Here is a 26,309-nt window from a genome sequence, read left to right as displayed (position 1 = left end):
TTGAAGACAGGGGATGAATTATAACTTCATAATTTCAGGGAAGATGTTTTATTTTATTAGAGACACAGACCTATTTGCCAACCTGCTGGCAATGAAAATAGAGCAGTCAAGTGAATACAGGGACATCCTATCTAACCAGCAGTGAAGAGAGGAAATCCTAGCTTGATGTTTTGGTGTTAAAATAGCCCAATATTAGCTTTTTCTTCTTTCACTAAAACATCCTTACTTTTCCATAAAGACTTCTCTAGAGTGTGAATCAGTTTTTGATATTCTGAAGCCTCAAAAAACCATTATATTAATAATAACCAAAAACACAGGTGAAATTTGGAAATCTTTTAAGCACTGTCTGCATCTTAGAGCAACTGAAAATTAGATTTGCATCTGTAAAATGAATGTGATAAATTCCACAACTTAGATACTTTAGATAAATAATGCAGGGCTTCAGACAGTGACAGATTTTGGTGCTTGTATTATAATTCAGGTGGGACAGATAAGAGGCTAAGCAGCTGGAAAACATTCGCTGTTGGTTCTGGGGCTGAGCCTGTGCAGTGTTGGGGGTAGAGAAACAAGGATATACTTGTGAAGCAACTGAAAAGTTCATCCCATAAAATATCCAGAGAGGTCTAATTCTTTCAAGACCAATGAGTTTTGCTAATATATGGGGGGGGGGGGGGGGGATCTAACCCATCTTTCAATGGGGAGTATGGCCGGTTTGCAGAAGTCAATCACTAGAAACAGTTTTACGTAATGCCTGTCTCCCAGTTTTCATATTGAACAGGCAACGTATATATCCTACTTTTAAATGTCAGATGAACACTTTGGGCTTGGTTAAAAAAAGATAAATAACAGCATCGATTACTGTCCTTGTTTTATGGTTACAAAGTCAATTATAACAAGCCTATTGATTAAGTTGAAATAGGGGCTGCAAGACAGATTTTTAAAATCTATTTAAAATGCTGTGGGTATAATGTCATTAAGAATTCTAATTACTTAATGATACAACCCAATGGCAAAAGGCAGCAGACGGCCTGCTTGAAGTGATTCAACCACTGCACACATCTCCAGCTCCCGATGATGATGCCTTCCAGTCTGACTCAGCCTTTGCATGCAACTTCTATTCACAGAACTGTGGGATTTTATAGATAAATGACCCAGTGAGAGTATCTTGATAAAATGAAAAACCAGGGCCAAACACGTGCGACAGGTAACATGCCCAGGGAATCCAGCCAGTGAGTTCATTACTCTTTCTTTCTACTATGCTGCCTTGCCAGTAATAATTTTAGCAAAAGAGTATATGAGTAGCAATTACGCTACTCAAAATTACTGTTTTCACTTTCATTTAAAATTTGCTTTGAGTTCTCTTTCCTCAACATAGAAGTCCTTTGGATGGATTTAATATCAAAATAGTATATTAAAGAATATGAATATAATAAAATAGCTAAAATAATGTGTTTGCTTTGATATTCCTTTAACATGAGACCACTGAGCTAGGCTTAGTTCACTTTATATATTTCCCCTTAATAATCAGAACCATAATAACGTGTAAGTGACGTTTTACTTTTTCACTCATTCTCTTCCATCAGGGTGAAACTAAAGCAGATTTTTCAAGTTCACATCCCTCCTAGCTATTTTTAACCATTTTAATCCAAAGGTAAATTTTGCTAATTTCAGAAAATTTATTTTTTAAAAACATAAAAACCAAGGGATATAATTGGTTAAGTCAGATTCAGAAATGCTGTCAGAGAATAATCTTTTAATTCCAACATTTTATTTACAAAAATCTACTGGAGAACAAAAACTGGAATGTTGATATCAAAGGATATTAACTGTGATTTGCTGACTCCATTTTTGCATAAATTCAGTCACGTGAGAGAGGTTCCTATGTGATATGCCCCTTTCATCAAATACTCATGCCTATTAACAAATGCTTTGATGTTACTTGGTCCGTGGAGATTTCCGCTAATATCCCTGTGCTTTTAACAGTTCCAAATACATATAACAATTGTTTATTATAAAATTGACCAGAAAGCAGTTGCCGCATGCCTTGAATCAGCACAACGCATACGAGGATGCGCAGAAAAGGGTCTATCAGCCTCCGTGATCACGCAGCAACAGGACCACAAAACATTCCCCTTCCCAGTGCAAAGGAAGACATACCAGTCATTGTGCCCTGTTACACATGTAACACGATTCTGACTATTAGTGCAAAATGTGAGGCTTAGAATGCACAGCGATTTTCAAAGTTCACTGATCATCTCACCACCAAAGAACAAAATGAAAGGGAAGATCTCAAGCCATAATTATGCTGTAAGCTTCTGGGGGCAGAAAATATATCTATTTATCTTAGAACCTCCCACAGCATCTGCTGCAGTTCTGACATATAACAAGCATTTAATAGATGTTTATTGATTGTTCATGACATGGTATGAAGGCTCACCGCAGTGATTAAAATAAATTCTAAAACAGCAACAGTTACTTGAATAAATAAGACACAGTGTGGTGAAACAGAAGTAACTGGATTTGGACCAGGACAACCTAAGGTTCAATCCTGGTCTGACACTAACTGGCTGTGTTACCTTCAGCAGGTTAGTGAATCTTTGTGCTTTCAGCTCCTTGTCTATAAAGGGAGGTAATAATAGCTGCTTTGCAGAGATGTTAGGGTAAAAGGAAATGGTGTACACAGATCACCTAGCCTGGTGTCTGGAATAAAAAAAGTGTTCAATGAATATAGCCACGGTGCTATATTCACGGATGTAAAAACAAACAAACACCAGAGTATACGTTATCTAATTTTTTAGTCTTTCTTTTCAAGCTGCAGGCATTTTGACACACACTCTCTGTGACATTATTAAGTCAATGTCAAAGATCAACGGATGTGCTCCAGAGCAGAGGAAATAACTGTGATAAGCAAAACATGAGCACGACTTGATGCAAAAGAACAAAATTCTTTTTTTAAAGGAGAAAATATTCTGCCTGTTTATTAATCAATTGTAGAATACTTGCACAAATGCACTCTGTACTTATTAAAAACACACATTTTCTACTATGAGCCCATTATTCCTTACCAGTAACTTCCCGTGGACGAAGGCATGTTACATCCAAAAAGTAACATATGATGGACAGTATCCATGCTGGCACGAGGTTTGAAGTCAACTGTTAAAATAAAATAATACATGAATATGAATACAAGTTACATTTCCTTATACAAATGTCACAAGAGACTATTCAACCGTTCCAACAGCTATATAACAAAGATGTTTTGATGCTCTTAGGATAGAATTCCCTCACTGTTTAAGTTGTCTTATTCCTTAAGATGAGCATGATTTGATCATTTATTTAGTACGATAGTAAACTATCATCTAACAAAAATAAAATGAGTTAGTGGGCTGAAACTACACATACACCCACTCACACTTTTAAATGGAAGGCCTCTTTTAAAATGAAGAGAGCATTATGTGGGTATAAATGAAAGCTCCAGGCTATGGATTTACAAGATATTCTGTCCAGATATCAGCAGAATACTAAATGCCATAAAACACACAGCACCACACGGCACGAAACAGAAACCACAGTAAGGGGTCAAACATGAGCAAAGGGATTCATAACGCAGTATAAGCTTATTACCATCTAAAAATTACAGAAGTAACTAGGATATGATCTGGAGAAACAATTTACTAGAAAAGTGGAAAATATATCTTTATAAAAATACATAAATGACTATTTAGGATGAGTGCTGTGCACTTGTTAAAGGGATACGGAAACACACTCAATGTCCCTTCTCTTTTTCTCCTAATAACAGTGGTTGAAAGACATTAAAATAAACAAAGATCAGTTCAGAGGAAAAGCAAAGAAAGAGATCAAAGCTAAGTATACTATTATGGATGATCAATATTGAGCACAAGCTCTCTTTTCTGGTTTGGGTTTGGCTCATCTCCTTTAGTCTGCAAACTGCTGTCTTATGAAGTAGTTTACAAGTCACCTTTACACAGAAAAATGCTAACCAGACTCAAATGTTCTTATTTTCAAGTATGTATAAAACTGTATCTTTTAGCTCTTTTTGTCTGGTTGATAAAATTAACAAAGCACCCTTTGCTGCTAAAATATGTATCTGAGACATGCATATTTATAAATAAAAAATATTATACTATAGCATCATGACTTGCAAAGTGTGGTTGATCAGAAAACACAGGCTACCTACTAGGAGACATCTTGATTTATAACTCTCAGGGAAAATAAAAAGCTTTTCATTTATTGTGTTGTAAAGAAAAATTTAAAGTCTAAAAATAAACACCCGCACACTGTGAGATTTTTATACCACCATTAAAAAAAACTAACAGGAGAAGGCTGGAAAATGGACTTCATATAACCTGAGGCTTTGTTTTCTATTACAAAAGAACACAGTAAGCCTAGGAGATTAAAGAAGATATTTGGAAGGAAAGAATCAATTGGCAGTTACAACAGTTCACAAACCATAGAAAATCATATTGTTACCAAGCCTTAGTTTGTTAGCAAGAGAAATAAAAAGAAGAGGGATTCTATCTCTACAAACTCTCAAACTCTCAAGCTCTGCTTCCTCTCTCCCATGATCCTCTCACAATCATCCCTGGCAGAAAAGGAAAACTGAAAAAGTCCCGAGGTGGGCTTTTTGTCTCTGTCTTTTTATTTTGGTACTAGAGGCCTGGTGCATGAAGTTCGTGCATGGGTACAGTCCTTAGGCCTGGCCTGCGATCAGGGTCATCTTCCCCAGCTGCTGGCAGCTAGCCCTGCCCCCCGTCGCCACCCCCCCCCCCCAACTCCTTGTTCACCATTGGGCAATCAGAGCAGCTCCTGCATCAAGCGTCTGCCCCCAGTGGTCAGTGCGTGTCATAGCAACCAGTCATTCCACTGTTCGGTCAGTTTGCATATTATCCTTTTATTATATAGGATGTGCCTCAGTGGCATGGGGATTACTTTGAGCTAAAGGCAACTGAGAACCTGCAGGCTCAAAGAACTTTCTGCTCCCCTCCCTTAACTGTCGACAGGTCAATTTAAATTAGGAACCTGGCCCATGAGGACAGTCATCACCATAAATGACTTTTTACCTTTGTATACGGCAGGGCAAACCAATAACTGCTGAATATGTGGTTTCCCTGCAATTACCTTCTGAAGCCCCAAGCTGCATTACCTCAGCCCTAGCTCAGAACATCTTGTATACCCATATTTCCTTTCTGTCTATGAACCTCTCATGTATATAGGGTCTCTGACTCTACATATGTAATTAAATATGGTTATTTTTTCTTGTTAATCTGTCTCATGCCTATTTAATTATTAGATCACTGAGAGCAGAGGATAGTTCTTCCTCCCCCACGGAAACAGATCGATATCGTTAAGTGGTAGTAAAAGAAAATTCCTCATGGTTCCCTTTCATAAACACTCTAACCCATACATTCTTTCAAAACTCAAGATCTAATTTAAATGCTAAGTAAATTATTAGTACGGAGTGGAAATAGGCACCCAACCAACTTTTCCTTATCCTAACAGAAGAGTATGCTGACGTATTTGCATTGTTACAGCTCAAAATACAATTTATTGCCTTTGAAAAATACCTCCAGCAAAAAAGAATGTCATATCAAAATGTAAATCTAAAACAAACAGTAGATACATAAAATAAAGCAGGACTGGGACAATTTCATCAAAGGGGTCAACTGGGAAAAGACTGGCTGGCAGGTTCATTTCCTGGGTTTCTTCATTCCTATATATATGCCTGGCTGTGCAAATCCAGACCCCATCCCTTGTCAACAACAGTGAGGACCACTGAGTAGGCTGGAGCTTTCAACACTACACAAGACAGAATATGGAAAGATATTTTAAAAGCACATTTTATAAGAAATTCCCTCCTCTTTCTTTTTCTCCCCTCAAATACCAAAGAAATAATGGATCCAAGGGGAAAAATACCTAATAATGAAGACAACTGCACTTAACTGTGTGTCTCTGACAGGCAGAATAAACAAAGGCAGCCTCGAATGGGGACAAACAGGCATAAACACAGCCTTGTGAGCATGCAAGGGAATGCTATATCTGATAAGATTTAATGTGCCACCTACTCTTCTAACTCAATAATAAGATGACAGTTGCTTAAGTGGAAATGGTACTTCAGCCTCAATGGCTGTTCACAGTTCAGATTGCCTGAGGCAGAAGATCAGGGAAAGTTTTATAGGCAACTAAGTGTGACTAAGTCCTGGGATCCAAATTCTCCTGAAGGACTAAAACTCCAGAAATAGTGCCTCATGCATATTAATTAGAGGGAATATGATGACACACAGTGCACAGGTTGAAAGATTTCTCAAAGGATAATGCCATCTGAAATGAAAGACATATTGAGCAAGGAGATAACTGGGTCTATTTTCTGGAGTTCTAAGCAAAAATCTGTTTTAACTGTATGAAGTTGTTGGGGATTTATGGTCTCTTTTAGCTAACATCAGACTACAATCAGGGCCATAAAATACACTAAGAATGTGAACTAAGACAGAATTTCATTTAACTCTTGGCATTCTATTTTTCCTTTCCAAGAAGATATCCGGATCTGCATGTCAACATTTGACATATCTGCCAGACCCAGGATGTGGAAAGACTTCGAAGAACACAGATAGCCAAGTGGAGGAATGAGCAATTGAGGAGATATCCATGTACATACAACCAATCCTAAATTACCCTCTTTATAATGTGGAATACCCTCTTTAGCTAAAAGTACTCAGTAGGGGAATCCTATCTAATAAAAGAGTAATATGCAAATTGACTGTCACCCCAACATACATGATGGCTGCCCCCATGTGGACACAAGATGGCCACCACAAGATGGCCAATAGGAGGGGGCAATTGGGAGGGATCAGGCCAGCAGTGGAGGGCAGTTGGGAGGGACCAGGCCTGTGGAGGAGGGAAATTGGGGGCAACCGGGCCTGCAGGGAAGGGCAGTTGGGAGGCACACAGGTCTGTAGGAGAGAGCAGTTGAAGAGGACCAGGGGAGGGCAGTTAGTGGCAATCAGGCTGTCAGGGGAGCAGTTAAACATCAATCAGGCTGGCATGGGAGTGGTTAGGGGGTGATCAGGCTGGCAGGTAGAAGCGGTTAAGGGCAAGCAGGCAGGCAGGCAGATGAGCAGCTGGGGGCCAACAGTCCTGGATTGTGAGAGGGATGTCCAACTGCCCATTTAGGCCCGATCCCAATAGGCATCGGACAGTCGGACATCCCTGGAGGGGTCCCAGATTGGAGAGGGTGCAGGCTGGGTGGAGGGACACCACCCCTGCACCTGCTGTGCACAAACTTTGTGCACTGGGCCTCTAGTACTATATGTAGGCTTTGATAATTAACCTATGGAATAAAAAAGAACTGATTTGCAGGTGCAAGTTTGGATCTCCAGAACTTAGGCCTTTTAGAACTGCTGTGTAATATATCATTAGAGAAAATTGTTGCTAACTCTATTTCTTTTTTTCTCCAATAAGTGGGGAACATATTATACAAAATAAAAAGTTTATTTTGCATACTGTAGGTATTTTTCCATGTTACTAAACAATTTCCATCAATAGTACTTTACCCTTGGTTTTGTGCATGAGAAGTACCTTGTTCAAAATACAAGTGTCAAGAGTCAATGCCAGATCAGCCCTGTCCCTTCCTTCATCAATATTTCATTCAAATCTCCCAAGATCATTACAGGCAAGTGTATCTTTGAAAAGTTTCACAGATGAATAACAGGGGACTCTGACTATAATCAACATTTTTAGTGCCTGAATTTACTGCGTAGTGTGAGCATACTAAAAATTCAGTTAATTCATCTTAGTTGACTTGGACTGCCTTACTCTTTTATGCGCATAGGACAAATAGTAAAAACAAGGTTTCTCTCAAAATAAATATATAAAAAAGTTTCTGAAGGCAAAAGTTAGTTGATCCTTTAGAGCTGTTTCAATATTGAGAGAATAGAGAGGTGTAAGGTTTAAGAAACAATAATGTGAAGAAATTGTCACAATGAAAAAAATTACAAATAGGCCTCTGAATTTTAGTATCACTCATATAAATATGTCTTTATTTCCAAAAAATACAGATTATATTTCAAAAACCATTCATAGGAACTGAGGATAATGCTCTAAATTGTAACTGAAGTGTAGGATATAATCAGCCTTAATGTGTGTCATCTTGCAGTTGAGCCAAAAGGTTCAGAAAAATGTAAAGCTCACAGCAATTCTGCCCATTGGGCAGCATGTTAAAAACCCACAGCAGTGGCAGATTATATTATCTTCTACCAGCTCCCTGTGTGCCCATAAAGCAATTCTACGCAAGCAGAAAGACCTTTGGCTTTAACATTTTAATCAGAAAATTTAATAGAGAAATGGTCTTTAACTCTCACTAGCAAGGACAATAATACACAATTCAGAAAGCATCCTTAACATGGTTTATAAGGACTTTAAGCTACTGTTGCCAAATTATCCAAGAAATAAGATACCTGAGCAAGTCTATAAATTTAACCCAAATTAAAAATGAAATAAAATAACACTTACTTCCAAATAAAAGAATTTTAGCCCATGATGGGGAGGGGACAGGAGTGGGCTGGAAGAGGTTAATGAGTAAAAAGTAGGACCTTTGCAATACTTTCAACAATAAGGATTAAAATAATAATAAAAAATAAAATAGAACTCCGAATTTAAAAAAGGAATTTTAGCACAAAAAGATTAAAACTTGTAGATGCTATACCTTTTAAAACTGAACTTCTTGGGCATATTCCAGGATCAAGGAAATAATCAATAAATACAGTGTCAGCCAGGCTATGCAAGATGAAACAGCAGAAGCCCCATTAAGCTCAGTTTTTGCGAGGTCACTCCTATAACAGTCCCCTATTACTTTCCTCCAGAACTGAATCCATATCCTCCCTCTTGCCTTTCCTGATCATGCATAATATTGCACCATATTTCTAGCATGACCGCTGCCAACCTGCATTCGGCACTCACATCAGGCAGCCCATCTCACTTAACGGCCAGAATCACTAACATTTCCTGAGGGCTTACCCTATGCCAGACTCATTTACTTCTCACAACAACCACAGGAGCAGGTCCCTCTTCCCTCCCACAGATGAGCCTGAGGAGAGAGAGGTCCAGTAACTTGTCCTCAGCTACGCAGCTAACAAGGAATGAGGCTCACACTCTTGGCTGGCTGGCTCCTTCATTGCTCATACCATTGGCCGCTGGAGTATTCTCCTCCCCTCTGCAGACCTTCCCTGATCCAGATCAATTCTTGCCTATCTCTCTCATGAAATTTTCTCCGACTAGAAAAATTCATACTAGTTATGAATTAGAGAGGTCGTCCCCTTTCCCCCATGAAATAGCTGAATCGGCTACTTCAGCATGACTGTCAAAGCAACACAAACTCTCGCCATTGAAGGACATTTGCACAGCAATTCTGATTCAAACCCGGCTTTCTGAATTGAATTGACAGTTTTACTGGGGGTAGGATGATGGTGGCATTTTGATATTACTGCATTAAAACAACTATGTCCACATGTTATATATATATTAGTAGCCCTGCACATGAATTTGTGCACCAGTAGGTCGCTGCTGCTGCCCTCCTGTAGCTCTCTGCCCTGCCCTCCCATAGCTTCTCCCACCCCCCTCATAGTTGCTGCTCTGCCCCCTCCTGTAGCTCTTCATCTCCCGCTTGCTTGCTGCCCTGCCCCGCCCTGTCCTGTAGCTCTCTGCCACTCACTTGTAGTTCGCTGCCTCACCCTCCTACAGATTCCTGATCAGGTTGTTATGCAGTTGGTCATTATGCCTCAGAGAGTAATAGATAATTAGCATATTCCTCTCTTATTATATAGGATATATGAATATAATGGACATATAACATTATAATTGTTTTAGGTGTACAACATCATTATTTGATATTTATATATTTTGTAAAATCATCACCAGGATAAGTTTAGTTAACATCCATCAGTTATGTTTTAATAATCCTACATTTATCTAATTAAAGACTTTCCTAAATCTGAGCTATATGAAATACAATCAAATGGTTCCTACTCCTCTCCCCTCTTTTTTTTTATTTGATGAGAAAACCCTGAGGTTTGTTGAGGGTCTTGGGCATTTGGCTGACCTACGGATAGAGGACATTTAAGAAATACTCTGAAACAAGGTCCATAGCAGCAGCTTCTCCTTCACGATATGACCAGGCAAATTAGGTTTCATCTATTAATCAGAGACCCTAGAATAGAGTGTCTTATCTGTGCTACCTCAGCTCTCTCCACGTAGCTTTTGCTATGGAACTAGAACAGCTTCCTAGGGTGCCTGCTGGAAGGTATGCAATGGTCATGTGGGAGACAGAAATTACATTATTCATTCTGAGGAAAATCCTAGGTGGAAGCAAAAAGGTGACAGAGTGATTGCATGAGGATGGGAATCTACACACACACACACACACACACACACACACACATTTTTATTTACTGCTGTCAAAGCCATAAAATGTGGATATATGAGCATTATAACTGTGCCAGACCTTGATCTTATAGTCACACCATGTACTAACCCATGAACATGATCAAAATTAGGTTGTCCCTGCAAGTTTTGAAGTATTCCAGCATCACCTCAACATGCGCTTTGTTTAAGAAAGGCCACGTTTGGAAATAGTCAAGTATAACTGTGCAATACTGCAATAGGAATTGTTCTACATTCAAAAGAGAAGCCCAGGAAAACAAAAGGCAATAAATCATTAGATTAATTTCATCTGTTTCTAAATCCCATGGCTTCCATCTCATTATATAGTGCATTTTGATAGATAGGGACCTGCCATCATTCACTAAGGAAAAGACACATTTATTTACTCGTCATCCATGTGAAGGAAAGCAAGTGAATGACGATGACAGTCAAATTTCTTGGCTGAATGGGCTGCTGTCAGAGCCAATTCCTCTGAGTGTCTGTAAAACACCTTTTAGACAGCCTCACAGTTCAGTGGTCAAATGCAGATTTTATCAGACCTTCCCAATTCTGGGACTTCTTAGTAAAACAATAAACAAAAGCAATGCTCTAGGGAGAGCCATGATTTTGTTCAAAGTATACAAATTATACTTATTTTCATTCTAATATTTCCTCAAACACCCACTTTAATTTACACTTAATAATTCAACACAGGTAAATGAACACATCAAATGTTGTGTATGCTCATATGTAAATGTGACAGGCATATCCACATATAAATTTCATGACAACTGTGATGGTTGGTGTTTTCTCAAAATTAAGAACTATGCTTATCTAAAATGAATTACCTAATTTGTCACACAAGCATAAAGCCCAATTTATGATTTTTTTCAAATGCAACTTCATTTTTTAACACCATCTTTCTAAAAAATATATTTTTCTTGATTTCAGAGAGGAATGGAGAGGGAGAGAGAGATAGAAACATCAATGATGAGAGAGAATCATTGATTGGCTGCCTCCTGCATGCACCACACTGGGGATTGAGCCCACAACCAAGGCATGTGCTCTTGACCAGAATCGAACATGGGACCCTTCTGTCCACAGGCTAACACTTGATCCACTGAGCCAAACTGGCCAGGGTTTTAACACCATCTTAATAAGCAATCTGAATTGTACTCTTCCTTTTGTGATTTCCCCCCCAGAAATCTAAAAACCAAAAGAAGAAAGTCCTTTCCCTATGCTTTGACATGTTTAGTCATTCTTTCCAGAATTCTCTCAGGCTGTGGTTTCCTTGAATTTATGTCGCACCTCACATCTCCATTAACTGGCACACAGCAGAATTTATGAACAAGTGGCTTTTCTTAAAAAACACATATTTCTTTACATTCAAACAAGGATATAATTTAAGGCAAAAAGGTAAATTGGCTACTACTCGATATGTTGCCTTAGAAATGGCCAAACAAAACACTTGTTCAGTGTTCACTTGTGTATTACACAAACAATTACTGAGTCCCTACACACCCTGTGGTACATGTCCTGCTGGCATTCAAACATTTTAAAGGCATAGATAATAAAAGTAGGAGGTATAAAGCAATAAAAGTGACCTAAGAAATGAATAAACCAAGTATTATAGGTCTTTACAATCTTCATTTCCAATGAATAAGGCATTCTGCAACCTAGAATTTAGGACAACCCACAAAAAAAGGCTTCATTCATGAAAAAGCCAAGTTACCATTACCAAACTTTCACTTTGGGAGTCTGGAAAAGTTATGTATGATCATGCTCCCAACATACAATCTAAACATGCAAGCCCCTTTCCTTTGGCCAATCTTTAAAATTTCACATGTACTGGGTTTTATTTCATGAGATGGCTCTTATTCTTTCATGAGGTTTACTTACTTGTGGGCAAAATTTTCCGGAGTTGTTCCCAGTAGGGAGTGAAGGTGAGGGAAGGAAAGAATAATTGTATTTGATGTGAGGAAGACAGAGATGTGCTATTACTGTATTTCAGTCCCATCTACCCACTTGATAACTTCTTTTCTTTCTTTCCTGTACCACTATCCTTGCACCCAAATCTGTTAGTATTTAAATGGCATACAAGTAGGGTAGCTAGCAAAAAGCTTGGGCATGTTCCTTAATCTCTCTGACTCCGTTTCCTCTTCGATAAAATGGCTAAAAATACAGTGTCTGGCAGACTGTCAGTAAATTGGCTAGTGTTGGGCTGATTATATGAACACAGATTCCATATAAACTATTGTCCCAACACCCAAATAAATCAAGAACACTGATGTTCCTGTCACTGTTTCTCTAACTCTAAAATGGGACTAACTTCAGGGTCATACTAAGAATTAATGAGATAACATATACAACATTTCCTTATATAAATAATTTGTGGTATTTCTCTTTGGTTTTCTATTTTAGGTGCCTACACATAAATTTCTGCGGTTGCTGGATTATGCAAATAATGGTAATCAGAAATCATCTGGGGGTAGTACATTAAAGGACTTACATTGAAAATGAAACAACTATTTTGAAAAAGAGACAAAATCTTTAATATTCATACAAACCTCCAGCTATAAAGAGAAGAAATACGAAATTTACTTATTAATCATGTAAGATTCTTTAAGGACTTTAGAACTGGGAACAGTTTAATCTTAGAAGAGAGTTGCCTGAGAAAATGCAGGAATGTCTAGTACCCTGATTCTATTATAGCCCTTTATGTGTTTCCCGTGAATATTTTTCTTGACTAAATATATTTTCTTGTACTTTTCAACTTTAAATTACATAAAAGCAAACACATTTTTATTAAGAGAGCAGTAATACATTCCAGGATATATATTTATAGTCCTTATAGTCCCCAGCTCTGAAATCATACACTACCACTAACCTCCAGAAACAAACCAGTAACCAGTATTAATGTGAGACCTGTAGTCCTGTTGTGAAACATGACCTTCATGTTAACACAGATGTGCAGAGTGGCCTTCGTTCAAAGCAAGTGTGAAACAGGAGGAAACAAGACTATCTCTGAACTTGCACAGAGAAAATATAAAATTAATAAGGAAAAAAACCTTCATGTAAAATTCTTTTTATGAGTAACTAGAGGCCGATGCATGAAATTCGTGCAAGGGGCTTGGCCCTCACAGCAGTGGCAGTTGCCTTGGCCCTCTTAGCCATGGCTTCATCTGGAGGGACATTCAGAAGGTCATTCAGCTGCCCCATCTAATTAGCATATTACACTTTTATTATTATAAATTATTATCTTCTAAGACTGCCAAATACATGGCTATGAAATTGAGGAGATTTTTAATGCTAACATTTTAATTATTTATACCTAAATAACATTTGGTGTTGCTCAGCATTCTACAATTAGGAATCTAAATTATTTTTCTATCTCTAGAGTTAAAATTCAGGATCTGGGAACATTGTCCTGACTTTTTTCTTGGAGATGTTTAATTATTATACAGAATAACAACAATCAGGCAATGGTCAACTTCCTTCAACTTTCTAAGGTCTGATTTTAATCTTTAGCTATTAACCATAGAGGATATTCTGTTTAGAGAGTTTGTTACAGGTGTATTTTCCTTTGTGATCACCACCAAAGTATGTGGGGGGAAAATAAAGGCACATTGCTCTGGCCTTACAGGTCTACAGTGTATATTCCCATGGGGAGCACCTCATGGAAATTCATCCTCAGCTGGCTCCAAGGCTACTGTACACATTGTACAATCCAAATAATAGCTGTTTCAGACAGCCCACTTGAAGACTAGTTTCAAAGGACCGAAGTACAACTCTCATTATCATCACTTTTTTTCCAAAATCAACACTTCAAACAGGAAAGTGAAGTAGGAGGAAAAAGCAAATCCATGAATAATTTGCCAACCACACTTCTTCCCTAAACAGTTAAAAGAGTCTGCCATAAGGCAGGTCTAAATTAAAACAACCTAGATGGAAACAGATGGTGCTTTGTCATTTTCCTATCTGATGTGAAGATCCAGTTAGGGAAGGGCTTGTCATTTACAAGTCCTCTTATTCTGTAATACAGACAACAAGAACAACATTGCTTCCGTCCTCAAACCATCCCTCCTTCTCTTCTTTCAGACTCTCTTTTCTTCCTTCCTTCCTATCCATTTACCTGTCTAACAGGTAAAATATTACATCCTCCAATGTTGATTCTAAGTGCATTCGATTTACAGCATGACCCAGCAAGTAAATAAACAGTCTGTTGAGTGAAGCAGAATTAAGCATCCAGCCACAGACAGAAAGTCAATACAATACAAATGGGACCACATGGTATTGGCAGCCATTGACATCTGCATGCAACTGCTTAACTACTATTACTCATGCTTCTCTCCAGATACAGTTTGTAATCCTATCTCTCAGTGGCTCTCACTAGTTGGTTTCCACATTAGGCATGATAAATGCATTTTAGAAACTGACAGTAAAAGATTAATATGCTCATAACCATCAAAGAGGACCTTTCACTGATTTCAAAGAGCTTGCCCTCCCTTCAACTGCCAACCACTACCCCATCCAATTATTACTTACTCACGAAGGCTTCCTCGTCCGTTGGCAAACGCATCGACATGCAGAAGTATGTATCAGACTATTAAAGAAAGAAAGACAAAATTCAAATTAAATTGCTGCTAGTGAGTAAAAAAAAAAAACCTAGTCAAAGCATAGGCTATATGACAGGTGAAGTTGCCTGCCACACACTGGGTGCCGGGTTCGTGAAGGGGCTAATTGTAGAACTTCGGTAGTCTAAAACTCTTCAAATCCTATTTATAAAACCAATTATCATGAGCAATATTTCTAGTATGTCGCAGTTAAAAGGCAACCATTTTAGATGCTTATGTGAAGAGCGATACAATTCATTAATGCATCTGATTTTAAAATGGTAGAAAACTGGTTTTGAACATATTTGCTATTTGAAAAATTAAGGATTTAATTTCCTGGTTCACTTTACAATGTTCCAAATGTTAACTAGAAAAGTACAATGAGTAAAAGTTGGTGTTAAAATATATCATATTTGTGTTTTTTTTCTTATTTTAAACATTTTATGTAGTTTATTAAAGGAATCGATATTAATTCAATTATTCTTTCTTTTCTAGTTATTGGTCTTTTATCTAAATGGCTACTTTCCTGCTATCAAATGTATTAACATCAAGAATTTTTAGTGATAAAAATTGAAATTTAAGGAGAATGAGCTTCTTTTGATCTATGCATTCCTCTTCCTTAACAGAAATCCATATTCAGTGAAGTATGTGCTATGGTTGCTAATATACCAAATACAAATATAGACAACTCATTTAATAATTCATACTTCATGGATTATCACTGCACTGTGCTGGATCAAGAGACTACACAACATGAATAGATATAATTTGGGTTTCTCTAAACCTACTGGTTAGCACCAAAAGATTGCAGAATTGTATCTCTTATTTTTTTTTCCTGTGTTGGGAGTCAAGGAGGTTCAAATACACATCAAGCAAGTATATTATAATTTGTAAAATTATAGAAATATGACTCAGTCTTCATTTCTACTTTTGAATATGCCATTTTGTTTCTCAACTGAACAAACTGTTTCATTTCTTAAAAGACTTCATAATTATTTCAATTCACTATTATTTTGCTAAGAAGGAAATGTACTGGGAAATGTTGAAGTTTCATAGTAAGAAGGTTAAGCCACATAAATACAAGAGATGTGAACTGTGTATCTAAAACCCAAAAAATATACAGGCAAAATAATGTTCAAAGATCTCACAGTCATGTACAAGATTGCTCATAAATATTTTCCAACCTCTGAGTTACTAATTTACAAAATATTCCTACTCTGTTCTAACAACAATAACAAAAGAATAAGCTCAGATTCTTTTCTATGTGCTCACCCTTGGCCATGAATAAATAACTACTGCAAGATATTTTGTGTCTACTACAGCTGCTATTGTTACAATTACTATTTCTAGTGAACAATTATTGAATGCTTATAATGTGCCAGGCATTGTTCTCAATGTTTTATTTGTATTATATCATTTAATAAATAAAGCAATCCAAATGACAGATATGCAGTATTATGAACTCCACTGTAGATATACTAAGAATGACAACATTAATTGAGAGCATAGTATGTGCCACTACTGTTCTAAGCACTTTACATGAATTAATTCTTTTATTCCTTAAAACACAATCTTATGATATAGGTAATATTGTTATACCCATTTTAGAGATGAGGAAACTGAGGTAAGCCATGGTTAAGTAATTTCAATTTGTTCTAACCAAAACCTGACAATAGGCAGATAGGCTTCTGAACACCCTTCTTATTAGTGCAGTTACTTAAGGAAGCTGGCAACTCTTTTCTCTGTCTCTGAGATCTAAAGCTTCTACCACCTGGAACTGTCTTCTCACACTTAAAGAAGTACTTCTGCTGATTCTTAGCCACTAAATGCCTTGCTCTAACTTACATCGCTGCTTCCTCTCATAAAGATAGTACAAGTTTGTTATTCCTCTGGTTAAGTGCCAAGTCACATGGACCAATTACCTCAACACCCCTCAGTCCGTATCTCTTAACACATCCAGCCTTTAAAAGGTCTCCTGTCATTTGTGTCAGCAAAGTTGAGTTCAGTTCACATTTCTTCCCTATTGCAATAGTTAACATTGAAGAAGTCTGCCTTTATCATTTTAGTGTCCACCTAGTTTACCTTTGGAGCTGGGATCTGAACATCAGTAGTCTGACTAATAATGCATTAGAAATCATTCAAAGCACTGTGAACAATTAATGACCTAAAGGCAAATATTAAAAGAGTAAATTTAAAGTAGAAAACTTTATACTTCTAACAAGAAAGGATCCAAAGGTTGCAATGTAATGCAAACCAAATAGAGGTTGTTTTAAATTTGGACTAATAGATTTTGGTTTTATTTTATCTTTGATGTTATTATAAGCCACCTCAAGTTGTTTTTGGAATAGACAAGTTATATCCATAAATAGAAATATGAAATCCAGCAAGTGGGTTCTTTTGAGATAAGAAAAAAAACAACAATGATTACACACATAAAACAAGGGAAACTACTACTTATAGTGAAAATTGATCTGATCCATATTATAATTCTTGTTCTTATCATCAGCTAAGCAATTTAAAGTGACAGAATACATATGTAACACCTTAATCAATAAAGAAAAATTTTAAAAATAATAAAATGATAATAACATGGGAATGTCTTTCTTCAAACAGTTTGTATTTCTTGGTTTATAACTTTTGTATTAATGAGAGTGTGTTCAGATTTCAATGGTTTCTTTACTGTTATGTTAAGATCAGTTTAAAGAAGAAAAAAAAGAACAAAGAAAAGGCACTGGCTGGTGTGGCTCAGTTGGTTGGAGCATGTCCTGTACACCAAAAGGTCTCAGGTTCAATTCCTGGTCAGAGCACGTACCCAGGTTACAGGTTCAATCCCCGGTAGGGGCATGTAAGGGAGACAACCAATCTACGTTTCTCTCTACTTTTTCTCTCACTCTCATGTTTCTCTCCCTCTCCCTCTCCCTCTCCCTCTCCCTCTCCCTCTCCCTCTCCCTCCAATTCTTCCTTTTTCTCTCTCTAACTGTCCGTTTTTCTCTCAAATCAATAAACAAATATCCTCAGGTGAGAAAAAGAATAAGAAGAAGTGATAAAGGAGATACTCTGCAGAATAACTAATCTACAAAATTATTTTGCAAGAGCAAAGTCAATACCATTATGCTCTGATTGAGTATTTTACTCATGAGCCATTTTTCAAGATGAAGACTAATTCTGTTAGAAGAAAAAGAAGTAAAACTTTTTTTAAAAAAAAAATAAGTACATTAAAGATACAGTGTGGCCCAGCTGATGTGGCTCAGTGGTTGAGCACTGACCTATAAACTAGTTTACAGTTTGCTTCCCAGTCAGGGCACATGCCTCGGTTGCAGGCTCCATCCCTGGTGGGGGTGTGTTGGAGGCAGCTGATCAATGATTCTCTCGCATCACTGATGTTTCTATTTCTCTCTCCCTCTCCTTTCCTCTATGAAATAAAAATATATTTTAAAAAAATACAGTATGTATCAAATCAATAATTAGCCTTCAGCTGAGAGCTCTGAAGACCACAGTTCAATAGATCAGGGACTAGTTAAAGGTATTTAATTATTTTTTTCTACAACTGTAAAAAGTACCAGTAATTTTGGTCTGGAGTATTCCAGTTCCATAGTTTGGTTTCCAGAATTAGGTTGAGAGCTCAAGATCCAGGAGCTTAAGATCCATGTAAAAAAGATACACCATGAAGGGTCATTTACGTGGCACAACTGGAGAAGCCTGCTCTTAAAGCTGCTGCAGGGCCACGTTCTGTCTGTCTCTCTCAGACTGGATTAGTATGAGTGAGCACTCTTTTTTTGTTGTTGTTCACTTTCTTCTCCCAGTTTTTCCCTGAATGGTTTAACAGGAACTGCAACTTCTTTTTTTTTTTTTTTTTTTTTTTTTTTTTACAGAAATGGGAACTAATTCACAGAAATGTTTCTGATCTACCGAAGGCCACCCAGGTAGGTAGTGTCAGAGTTAGGAATAAAAATATTTGAGTTTATGCCTTCATGACTATTACAGACAATTATATATCTTTTTTGACACTTACTAAAAATTTTTTAAAATTTTTCAATTACAGTTGATATTCAATATTATATTAGTTTCAAGTTTTAAACTAATTAAATTGTGACTCTGGAGAGTCTTTCTACCTTCATACCTCTGTTTATGTAACTGATGAGACTACATCCTATATTTTAAATAAAATTTCATGCTCATTAATACAGATTTATTTCTATAGCATGTCACCATGAAGACTATTTAAATTTAAATTTTATGCTATAAGCAGTTGGTTTAAGAATTTAAGACTATAATAATGTGTTATCACATAGTTAACTACCACCAACCCTGAGAATGAGAAACACACACACACACACACACACACACACACACACACTAAAGCCTCGTGAGGCAACAATATTAAGAAAAGCAGAATGATGCATTTCTCAAAGTAATAAATTCATCACATCACTAATATGTGCAAATAACCAGTTGTGTTTTTCTTTTTTGCAAGATAAACACCAGGAACAATATTTAACAATGTCCTGATCAGGTAAATATGACCTCACAACTTCCGTCATTCAACAAGATAAAAAGATTCAAATGATTTAAACATATGATCGGTACTTAGCATATGATACCTTGAGGGAGAACTCTGATTGTGCCTCCTACTACAATCTAGAAGATTTCCATCATAATTATTTCCCATTTTAATGCCACCAAGTAGGTATTACTGACACTCATTTAAAGATGGAAAAAAACTTAAGTTCAAGAAGACAAATAAATTGTTTGTGATTTTTAAAAAATTCTGGAAACGGATGAAATGGAATTTGAACCCAGTTCAATACAGTACTTCTCTTTCCAATATTGAAGACAGATATTAAAAAAGGGGGAGAGGCAGGCAGAGAATAATCAAAGAAGTTATACGTATGTATGCATAGTCCATGGCCACAGACAATAGTGTGGTAAAGGCCTGGGGTAGGGCAAGAGCCAGGCGGGGGTGGGGAGCAATGGGGGAAAAATGGGGGACAGCTGTAATACTCTCAACAATAAACATGAAATTTTTAAAAGGCTATTTTCAAGCCCCTTTAATATTTGAAAAGAAAATGTCAGTTCTTAGGCACAATGTTAGTTGTTTACTTGATTAATGGGAGAAATAAAGGAATCTAAGATGTATAAAATTTAATGAGAAGTTTTTGTTCAAGTCCTCAAAATTTCCAATAGCACTTGAAAACATTTCGTGAAAGCTTGTCAACGAACTGCAAAAAGCCAGACTATAGAGCCACAGCTATCTAATTCTGTCACTATTTTGATTCTGCAAAGTAAAGCTATTTGAAAACATATACATAACTCAGATCAATGTTTCTCTCTAACACATCCTGAAGACACAAAAACAGCACCTTCTGCCCATTATGGTACTTCTTTTATTCGAACACACTGTCCTCGAAAGGATGCTTCTATAATTCACCCCAAACTACCAGTACAACCTTTCACAATTTTCCATATATCATCATCACGAACCCTCTTTTCCTGTCTCTGGGAAGAACACCATAGCTGAGCTCGGCACCAGGGGATTGACTATAAAATTCTGTAGATTCAAACTGCTAGCATAATGCTCAGCGGCACAAAAAGGGAGGCATATCCTGTGAATGTACACAGCCAGTCTCCGGTGCTGTCTGCTGTGGTACATCAGCCAAATCTAATCGAGAGGGACATGATATTGCTGACGCCTCTTTACTGCTGCTGTTGGGAATGATCCTGAAAAAGCACTTTTTTTTTTCCTGACAAAAGAAGATACTGTGCTAGAAATGAAAACAAATGTGCCTAGTAGTAAAGAACTCCTACTATAGTCTATTACTACCAATTTTAAGCTGAGTTCTCAATGCAGACGATACCAGTAAAACCTTGTTTACGTTATTTAAGAAAAGAGTTCTCTCTTTATTTTGATTTAGTCACTTTGGAGATGACAGAGATATAGTGGTTTCTATGGAATAAGTACTTAATAACACCAACTGCCTATTTAAATCAATACAGGACAAACAAAACCATCTGTATACCATTACATGGGAAAACTGTTCACATGAAAGCAGTAATTTCTGTTTGGGGAAACCAGAGGTACCATTCAGATGCTAGTGCTGAGCGCTGTGATCTGATCCTGACTGGATAATATCCTCACTGCCCTTTTATTGTTCAGGCTTAGAGAATCCCTGCAGACCACCTTCCTTACAGAGACTGCTCAATGTGGTAACACAAATGTGTGTACAGATAGACAACATGATCCTTTTGCTTATTTTGCGGCTACTTGCAAATTAGTTGTAACCCATGGAAATATCACGTTGTGTACAGTATGGTCTCTGGTAACTTTTCTCTTGTTAGCTAACCAGAGCAGTGCAACCATCTTATGGGGGCAACTGTGTCTTTGTGCCTGCTCGAAATAGGTAGCTACCTCTCTACTAACCCAGGGCATGCACATTTTGAATCCAATCCAGAAAAACAGTGAAGGATCCATGAAGCCCTACACATGTTCACATACTCACTCTGGGTTAAATTACTTAAGTTCTCTAAAGAACTGGTGGAAATCTCCGGGATGGACCATGGTTCTTACCAGACCAACAAGACAAAAGTACAGAAAGTGTTCATTCCTCTTTGACAAGAAGGTGAATTATATTGAAAGGAAGAACACAATTGGAAAATTATTTTTTTAAGTTTTCTTTGAATTGATCCAGATAGAGGATACAATCAAATTGCTATTTCCCAAGGTAATTTTAGTACATGCCTCTTAAGCTTATACTGACTTCAGTGGTCTTTGTACTTTCAACTTTATCCTAGTATGAAAGAATTAGAACTAAGGAAAACTATACCAAAGTATAGGTGATTTTCTGCAGCAAAGAACTCAGGTTTAAAAAATTTACCTCTCTGAAACCAGAACTGAAGATACTTCATTACAGATTTTTTTTTTTTTTTTGCTAAGTCTTTCTCTTACCATATAAATTAAAAAATATGTTGTCCATTTTTTATATTTATTAGGCTCTGTAAGAAATAGTTACAGTGAAGATTTGATGTTAAATCCGTCGTAAGTGACTATAAAAGAGCATCCTCCAAAGTGCTCTATTATTGTCCTTAGCATTAAGCTAAGCTCCATTCCCAACAACTTTGTGGATGTTTATCCTAACCTACAATGCAACCTTGTCATAAAAATGTCTGCTGGCATCCTAAGCATTTAGAATAATATCTGGCACATACTGGGAGCTCTATAAATATCTGTTGAATTTTGCATGAATCACCTTCTTCCTTTGGTGGCAATAAGCTCAGTTTAAGAAAGGCTGAACGGAAACCTGTGTTGTAGATGCTGCCTAATTAGGGTTTTACATAGCGTCCCTTTTTCATATGAGTTTTATCCTTCAGTTGATTCATCCCAGAATCCCATTTGCATTTTTAAACTATAATCACATTGTGGCTGATGATGACAAGATGCTCCATGCCAAGTAACTGAAATGGGAGCTGCTTTCCTGGCAAGGACTCTTCTTTGGGAATCACCAATGCATACTAGCAAATGATTAAGAAAAAATATTTTGGTGAGAGAACACCTCTTAGAGCTCTCACACAGTTTCATTTCAGAGGAAACCAGAAAGAGCATACTGATAATCCTATATAATAAAAGCCTAATATGCTAAGTGTCTGGTTGGCCATTCAACCAAAGTATAATATGCTAATATGTTAAGGCTGCTCAACCACTTGCTATGACATGCACTGACCACCAGGGGGAAGACAGTTGACTGGTCAACCAGTCAATATAATGTGCACTGACCACCAGGGGGCAGACCTTTCAACCACTAGGTTAGCTTGCTGCTGGGGTCTGGCCAATTGGGACTGAGCAACACGGGCTGGACATGCCCTGGAGCTCTCCCACAGTCTCTCTCCGGCTGGCCCACCTCCTGTGACTCCTCAGGAGATGTTGGAGAGCTGCTTTCAGCCCAATCCTCAGGCCAGGCTGAGGGACCCCACTGGTGCAGGAGTTTGTGCACCGGGCCTCTAGTGGTCTATAATTGATTACCAAAGCACAGCAGGGGGTAACAGTGGTGGGATCCTCCTTGGCTCCGTGGTTTCAGGTTAGTTATGTGATGGGAAGTATACTGTTTTGAACAGGGAGTTGCTGACAATCTATGCTACTCACCTTCCCTAAGCTTAAGCCAGTGGTTGGTGCTTTTCACCAAGTTTCCCTAAAAGTGGAAACTGTCAATTTTCTGAACCTTGTGTCAACAGTCACTAGCCACACCTATGTTCCTCTCCTTTAGCACAGCTGACTGGAAAGGAACTATATTTATCAATCTGTTCAGCAGGCCTGGCCATCTTGAGGAAAATATGAGAGGGAAAGCTAATTCAATTCTAGGTAAAATGAAGAAAACTGTGACTTCTGCAAAATGACACTTTTTCTTTAAAAGAAGAGGTACAACAGGCATGGAGTACTTCTGCTTAATGATGAAGTCACACATTTGGTTAACTATGATGAAGGGCAGGATCATTCTGCTTCTCTTCACCTCCCTCACAGTGATTCCATTACCACTAATTTCCCTCAGACTTGCAACTCATAAAGAAATCATTATAGCAGGTTTGCATCCTTTGCTTTGAACTTCTAAGAGGAACTATAAAATCAAATACAAAAATATTCTTTGGACCCCTCTTTGCTTTTCCTCTGCAGGTCATAAACATCTTGGTTTCACAGTAGGTGTTACAACAAACCTCCTTGTTTGCTAGTCTGTCTCTTGCTATTGGCCTGTGTTTTAATGGCTGAAGCCTTGATTTATTCTTGTTTGTATTCCCAAAGATCACCTGGCATAAGAACTGGGTATGCAGTGCTTGTTGGTTGAATTGGTCTGTTGAATTCTCTCATGCTACATGACTAATAACCTTTCATAAAGGGCCTATTCCTCCTAAAATAGCTCCAGAGCATTGAGTCACTTTTTCCTTTACAGACTTTATTTATGCTTTTTTTAAAGGCTATCAAACCAAGTTTATCCCACTGTAATTTTCCAACTTCCATCGAAAGACAAATATTCATAATTCAAGGAAAGGAACGAATCTACAAAGGTTGTCTTCTCTTTGTATTTTAACTCCCAGGGGTAGATATTTGTCATGTAGTTAATGGGGCTTTTGTAATAATGAACCAAATAGCTGTAGGAATTGCAAATGCCCACTTCCCAGACATGTTTTTACTTGTCATCAGTTCATTTTACATTGTAAACATAAATGCTGTACTTCCGTGCATATTGTCCTCCTTTAAGCCAAATGGGAAATTCCTAACACTAAATAAAAAAGTAAATTTAATGCTTTAAATTTTGCTTTGTTTTCTTACTTTTCTGAAACTTATATACACATACAACCTAAGTACAACAAAACTAAATAATCTTAAATTATCATTTTATAATTAGCTTTCTATTGTCGGTGACCCCTAGTAGGCATTATAAGAAAACTTGACCTTTTATACCCAGCGGTACCTCTGCAGACACCAAAGGGGAATATCCAGCAAGTAGAGTACTTCCCTGCTTTCATACTCCTGCTTTGGCATTTTAAAATCTATAATAATAAAAGCATAATTTGCTAATTAGACTGGACATCCTCCTGTCCTTCTGGACAAAGCTGGAGCTTCGAGGGAAGCCCCGGTCCTGGGTGCCAGAAGGAAGCCGGTGTCGGCAGACGAGGGAAGGAAGGCCTACTCTTGCACGATTTTCATGCACTGGCCCTCTAGTATTTAAGTAATAATACAATGGAAAAAAGAGAAAGTGACCCTAGGCTTCTCTTAGCATCTGAGAGGCCCTGAGCAGAGAAGCTGAGTCTCTATGCATGAGGGGAAGAATCAGATAAACAAAGGTAACCGGAAGATCCCCAGAGTTGAAAACTCAATTTGAACAAATCCCAGAGATGGAAGCAAGCAGGTGAGGCAGAGGCAGAGTGGTGACTGGACTAATAGACACAGAGGTGACACTTCAGGGAGTTCTGAGGAAGGAAACTGGGTAGGCTGAATAAAGCCAGGGAAAGAAAGGGAATGGGAGCTGAAAACTTAGATAAGGCTAGTGACTGAAGAGACAGAGCATGAGATGATGAGGGTAGTCCTTTAGGAAGAACACTTGAGGAAACTGAGAATGAGCAATGAGGATGCAATGGGAGGAAGTCAAAAGAGTCTGGAAACAAACCAGGAGGTGTCGCTACCCATTTGGGTTAAGTCTGTAACCGGAGAGGAGCAATGGAAATCCAGCCAGCCAGTCAGCCACTGGTCTCATATATCTAACTATCCACCCAATAGACACCGAGTCCACTATTGCCAGGTCCTGGACTAGACAGGGGCATACAATGGTGAGCAGAAACAGATGTTTCCTGACCTCAGATGGTCTGCCGTCTGATGAGAAAACAGAGGCATGATTTGAGTAATGACATGAACAAATGTAAAGTTGACATTGTAAAGGGGACCCTGAAAAGAGGCATGAGGTGCTATGAGACCTATGACAGCTCTCTGAAAGGTGGGGGTGGGATGGGGAAGGAGGGAGAGTGGGAGGGGATCCAGAAAAGCTCCTCTGAGAAAATGATGTTCAGGTTGAGGTCTGGAAGCTGGGAAGACATTACCCAGTGTAGACAGGGAAGGTGAGCAAGAACACAGCAGGGGCAAAGACTCGACAGGCAGTGTAGGAAGCACAGGGAATGAAGGAAACCACTGTCATTGAGACAGAGAGGAAAAGGAACAAATTTGAAAGACATTTCAAAGGATGAAGTAAAAAAGATTACAGACACCTAGAATTTAAACCATTAAGGAGTTAAACAGCCTAATGTGGTTCTAACCGTTTTAACCAAGGAGATAAGATGTTTAAGTGCCTAATCAACCTGTATTTGCTAATGTGCTTTGTGCCTTGACCAAAGAACCCAGCCAATAAATATTTGATCTACACAAATATTTATTAGGCCCTGTGCAAGGCACTGGGAATATTGCCTTAACCAGACAATCTATATTACATCACATGGATCATCAGCAACTTGCTTTCCTACATATACTCAAGAGCAGAAGAGCTAGGCATAGATTCCTGAATGATCAATTAATCAATGAATATTCACTGAGTACCTTCTATGCAAAGACATTTTACAAAACACTCTGTAAATAATATCTTGTCTGCAGCACAGACAGGGGCTGGCTTCTTTTAAATATAGATGTTTGCTCAGTATGAGCCTGAACTGACAAAAATATGCACAAGGAAGAATGCGATGCAATCATTGGTTTCAGAGACCCTTCTGTGTGAAAGATTTAAAACAGGACAATGA

General features: G+C 37.9%; 1 protein-coding gene across 10 annotated transcripts in view; it reads right to left on the bottom strand.

Moving 5' to 3' along the window:
* Positions 1–26,309, bottom strand: part of PAM (peptidylglycine alpha-amidating monooxygenase) — a 238,202-nt gene that overhangs the window by 91,133 nt on the left and 120,760 nt on the right. For all 10 annotated transcript variants that reach the window (XM_084881780.1, XM_084881786.1, XM_084881787.1 and 7 more), the window contains 2 exons: positions 14,977–15,034; positions 3,066–3,153 (listed from right to left, as the gene is read on the bottom strand). In XM_084881780.1, the coding sequence (XP_084737906.1) occupies positions 3,066–3,153; positions 14,977–15,034 (146 nt within the window). The remainder of the gene's footprint in view (positions 1–3,065; positions 3,154–14,976; positions 15,035–26,309) is intronic.

Source organism: Pipistrellus hanaki (genome assembly GCF_964339955.1).
Source record: "Pipistrellus hanaki genome assembly, chromosome: 4".
NCBI classification, from domain to species: domain Eukaryota; kingdom Metazoa; phylum Chordata; class Mammalia; order Chiroptera; family Vespertilionidae; genus Pipistrellus; species Pipistrellus hanaki.
Note: the sequence above shows the minus strand (reverse complement) of the source record. Positions and strands in the feature narration are given on the sequence as shown.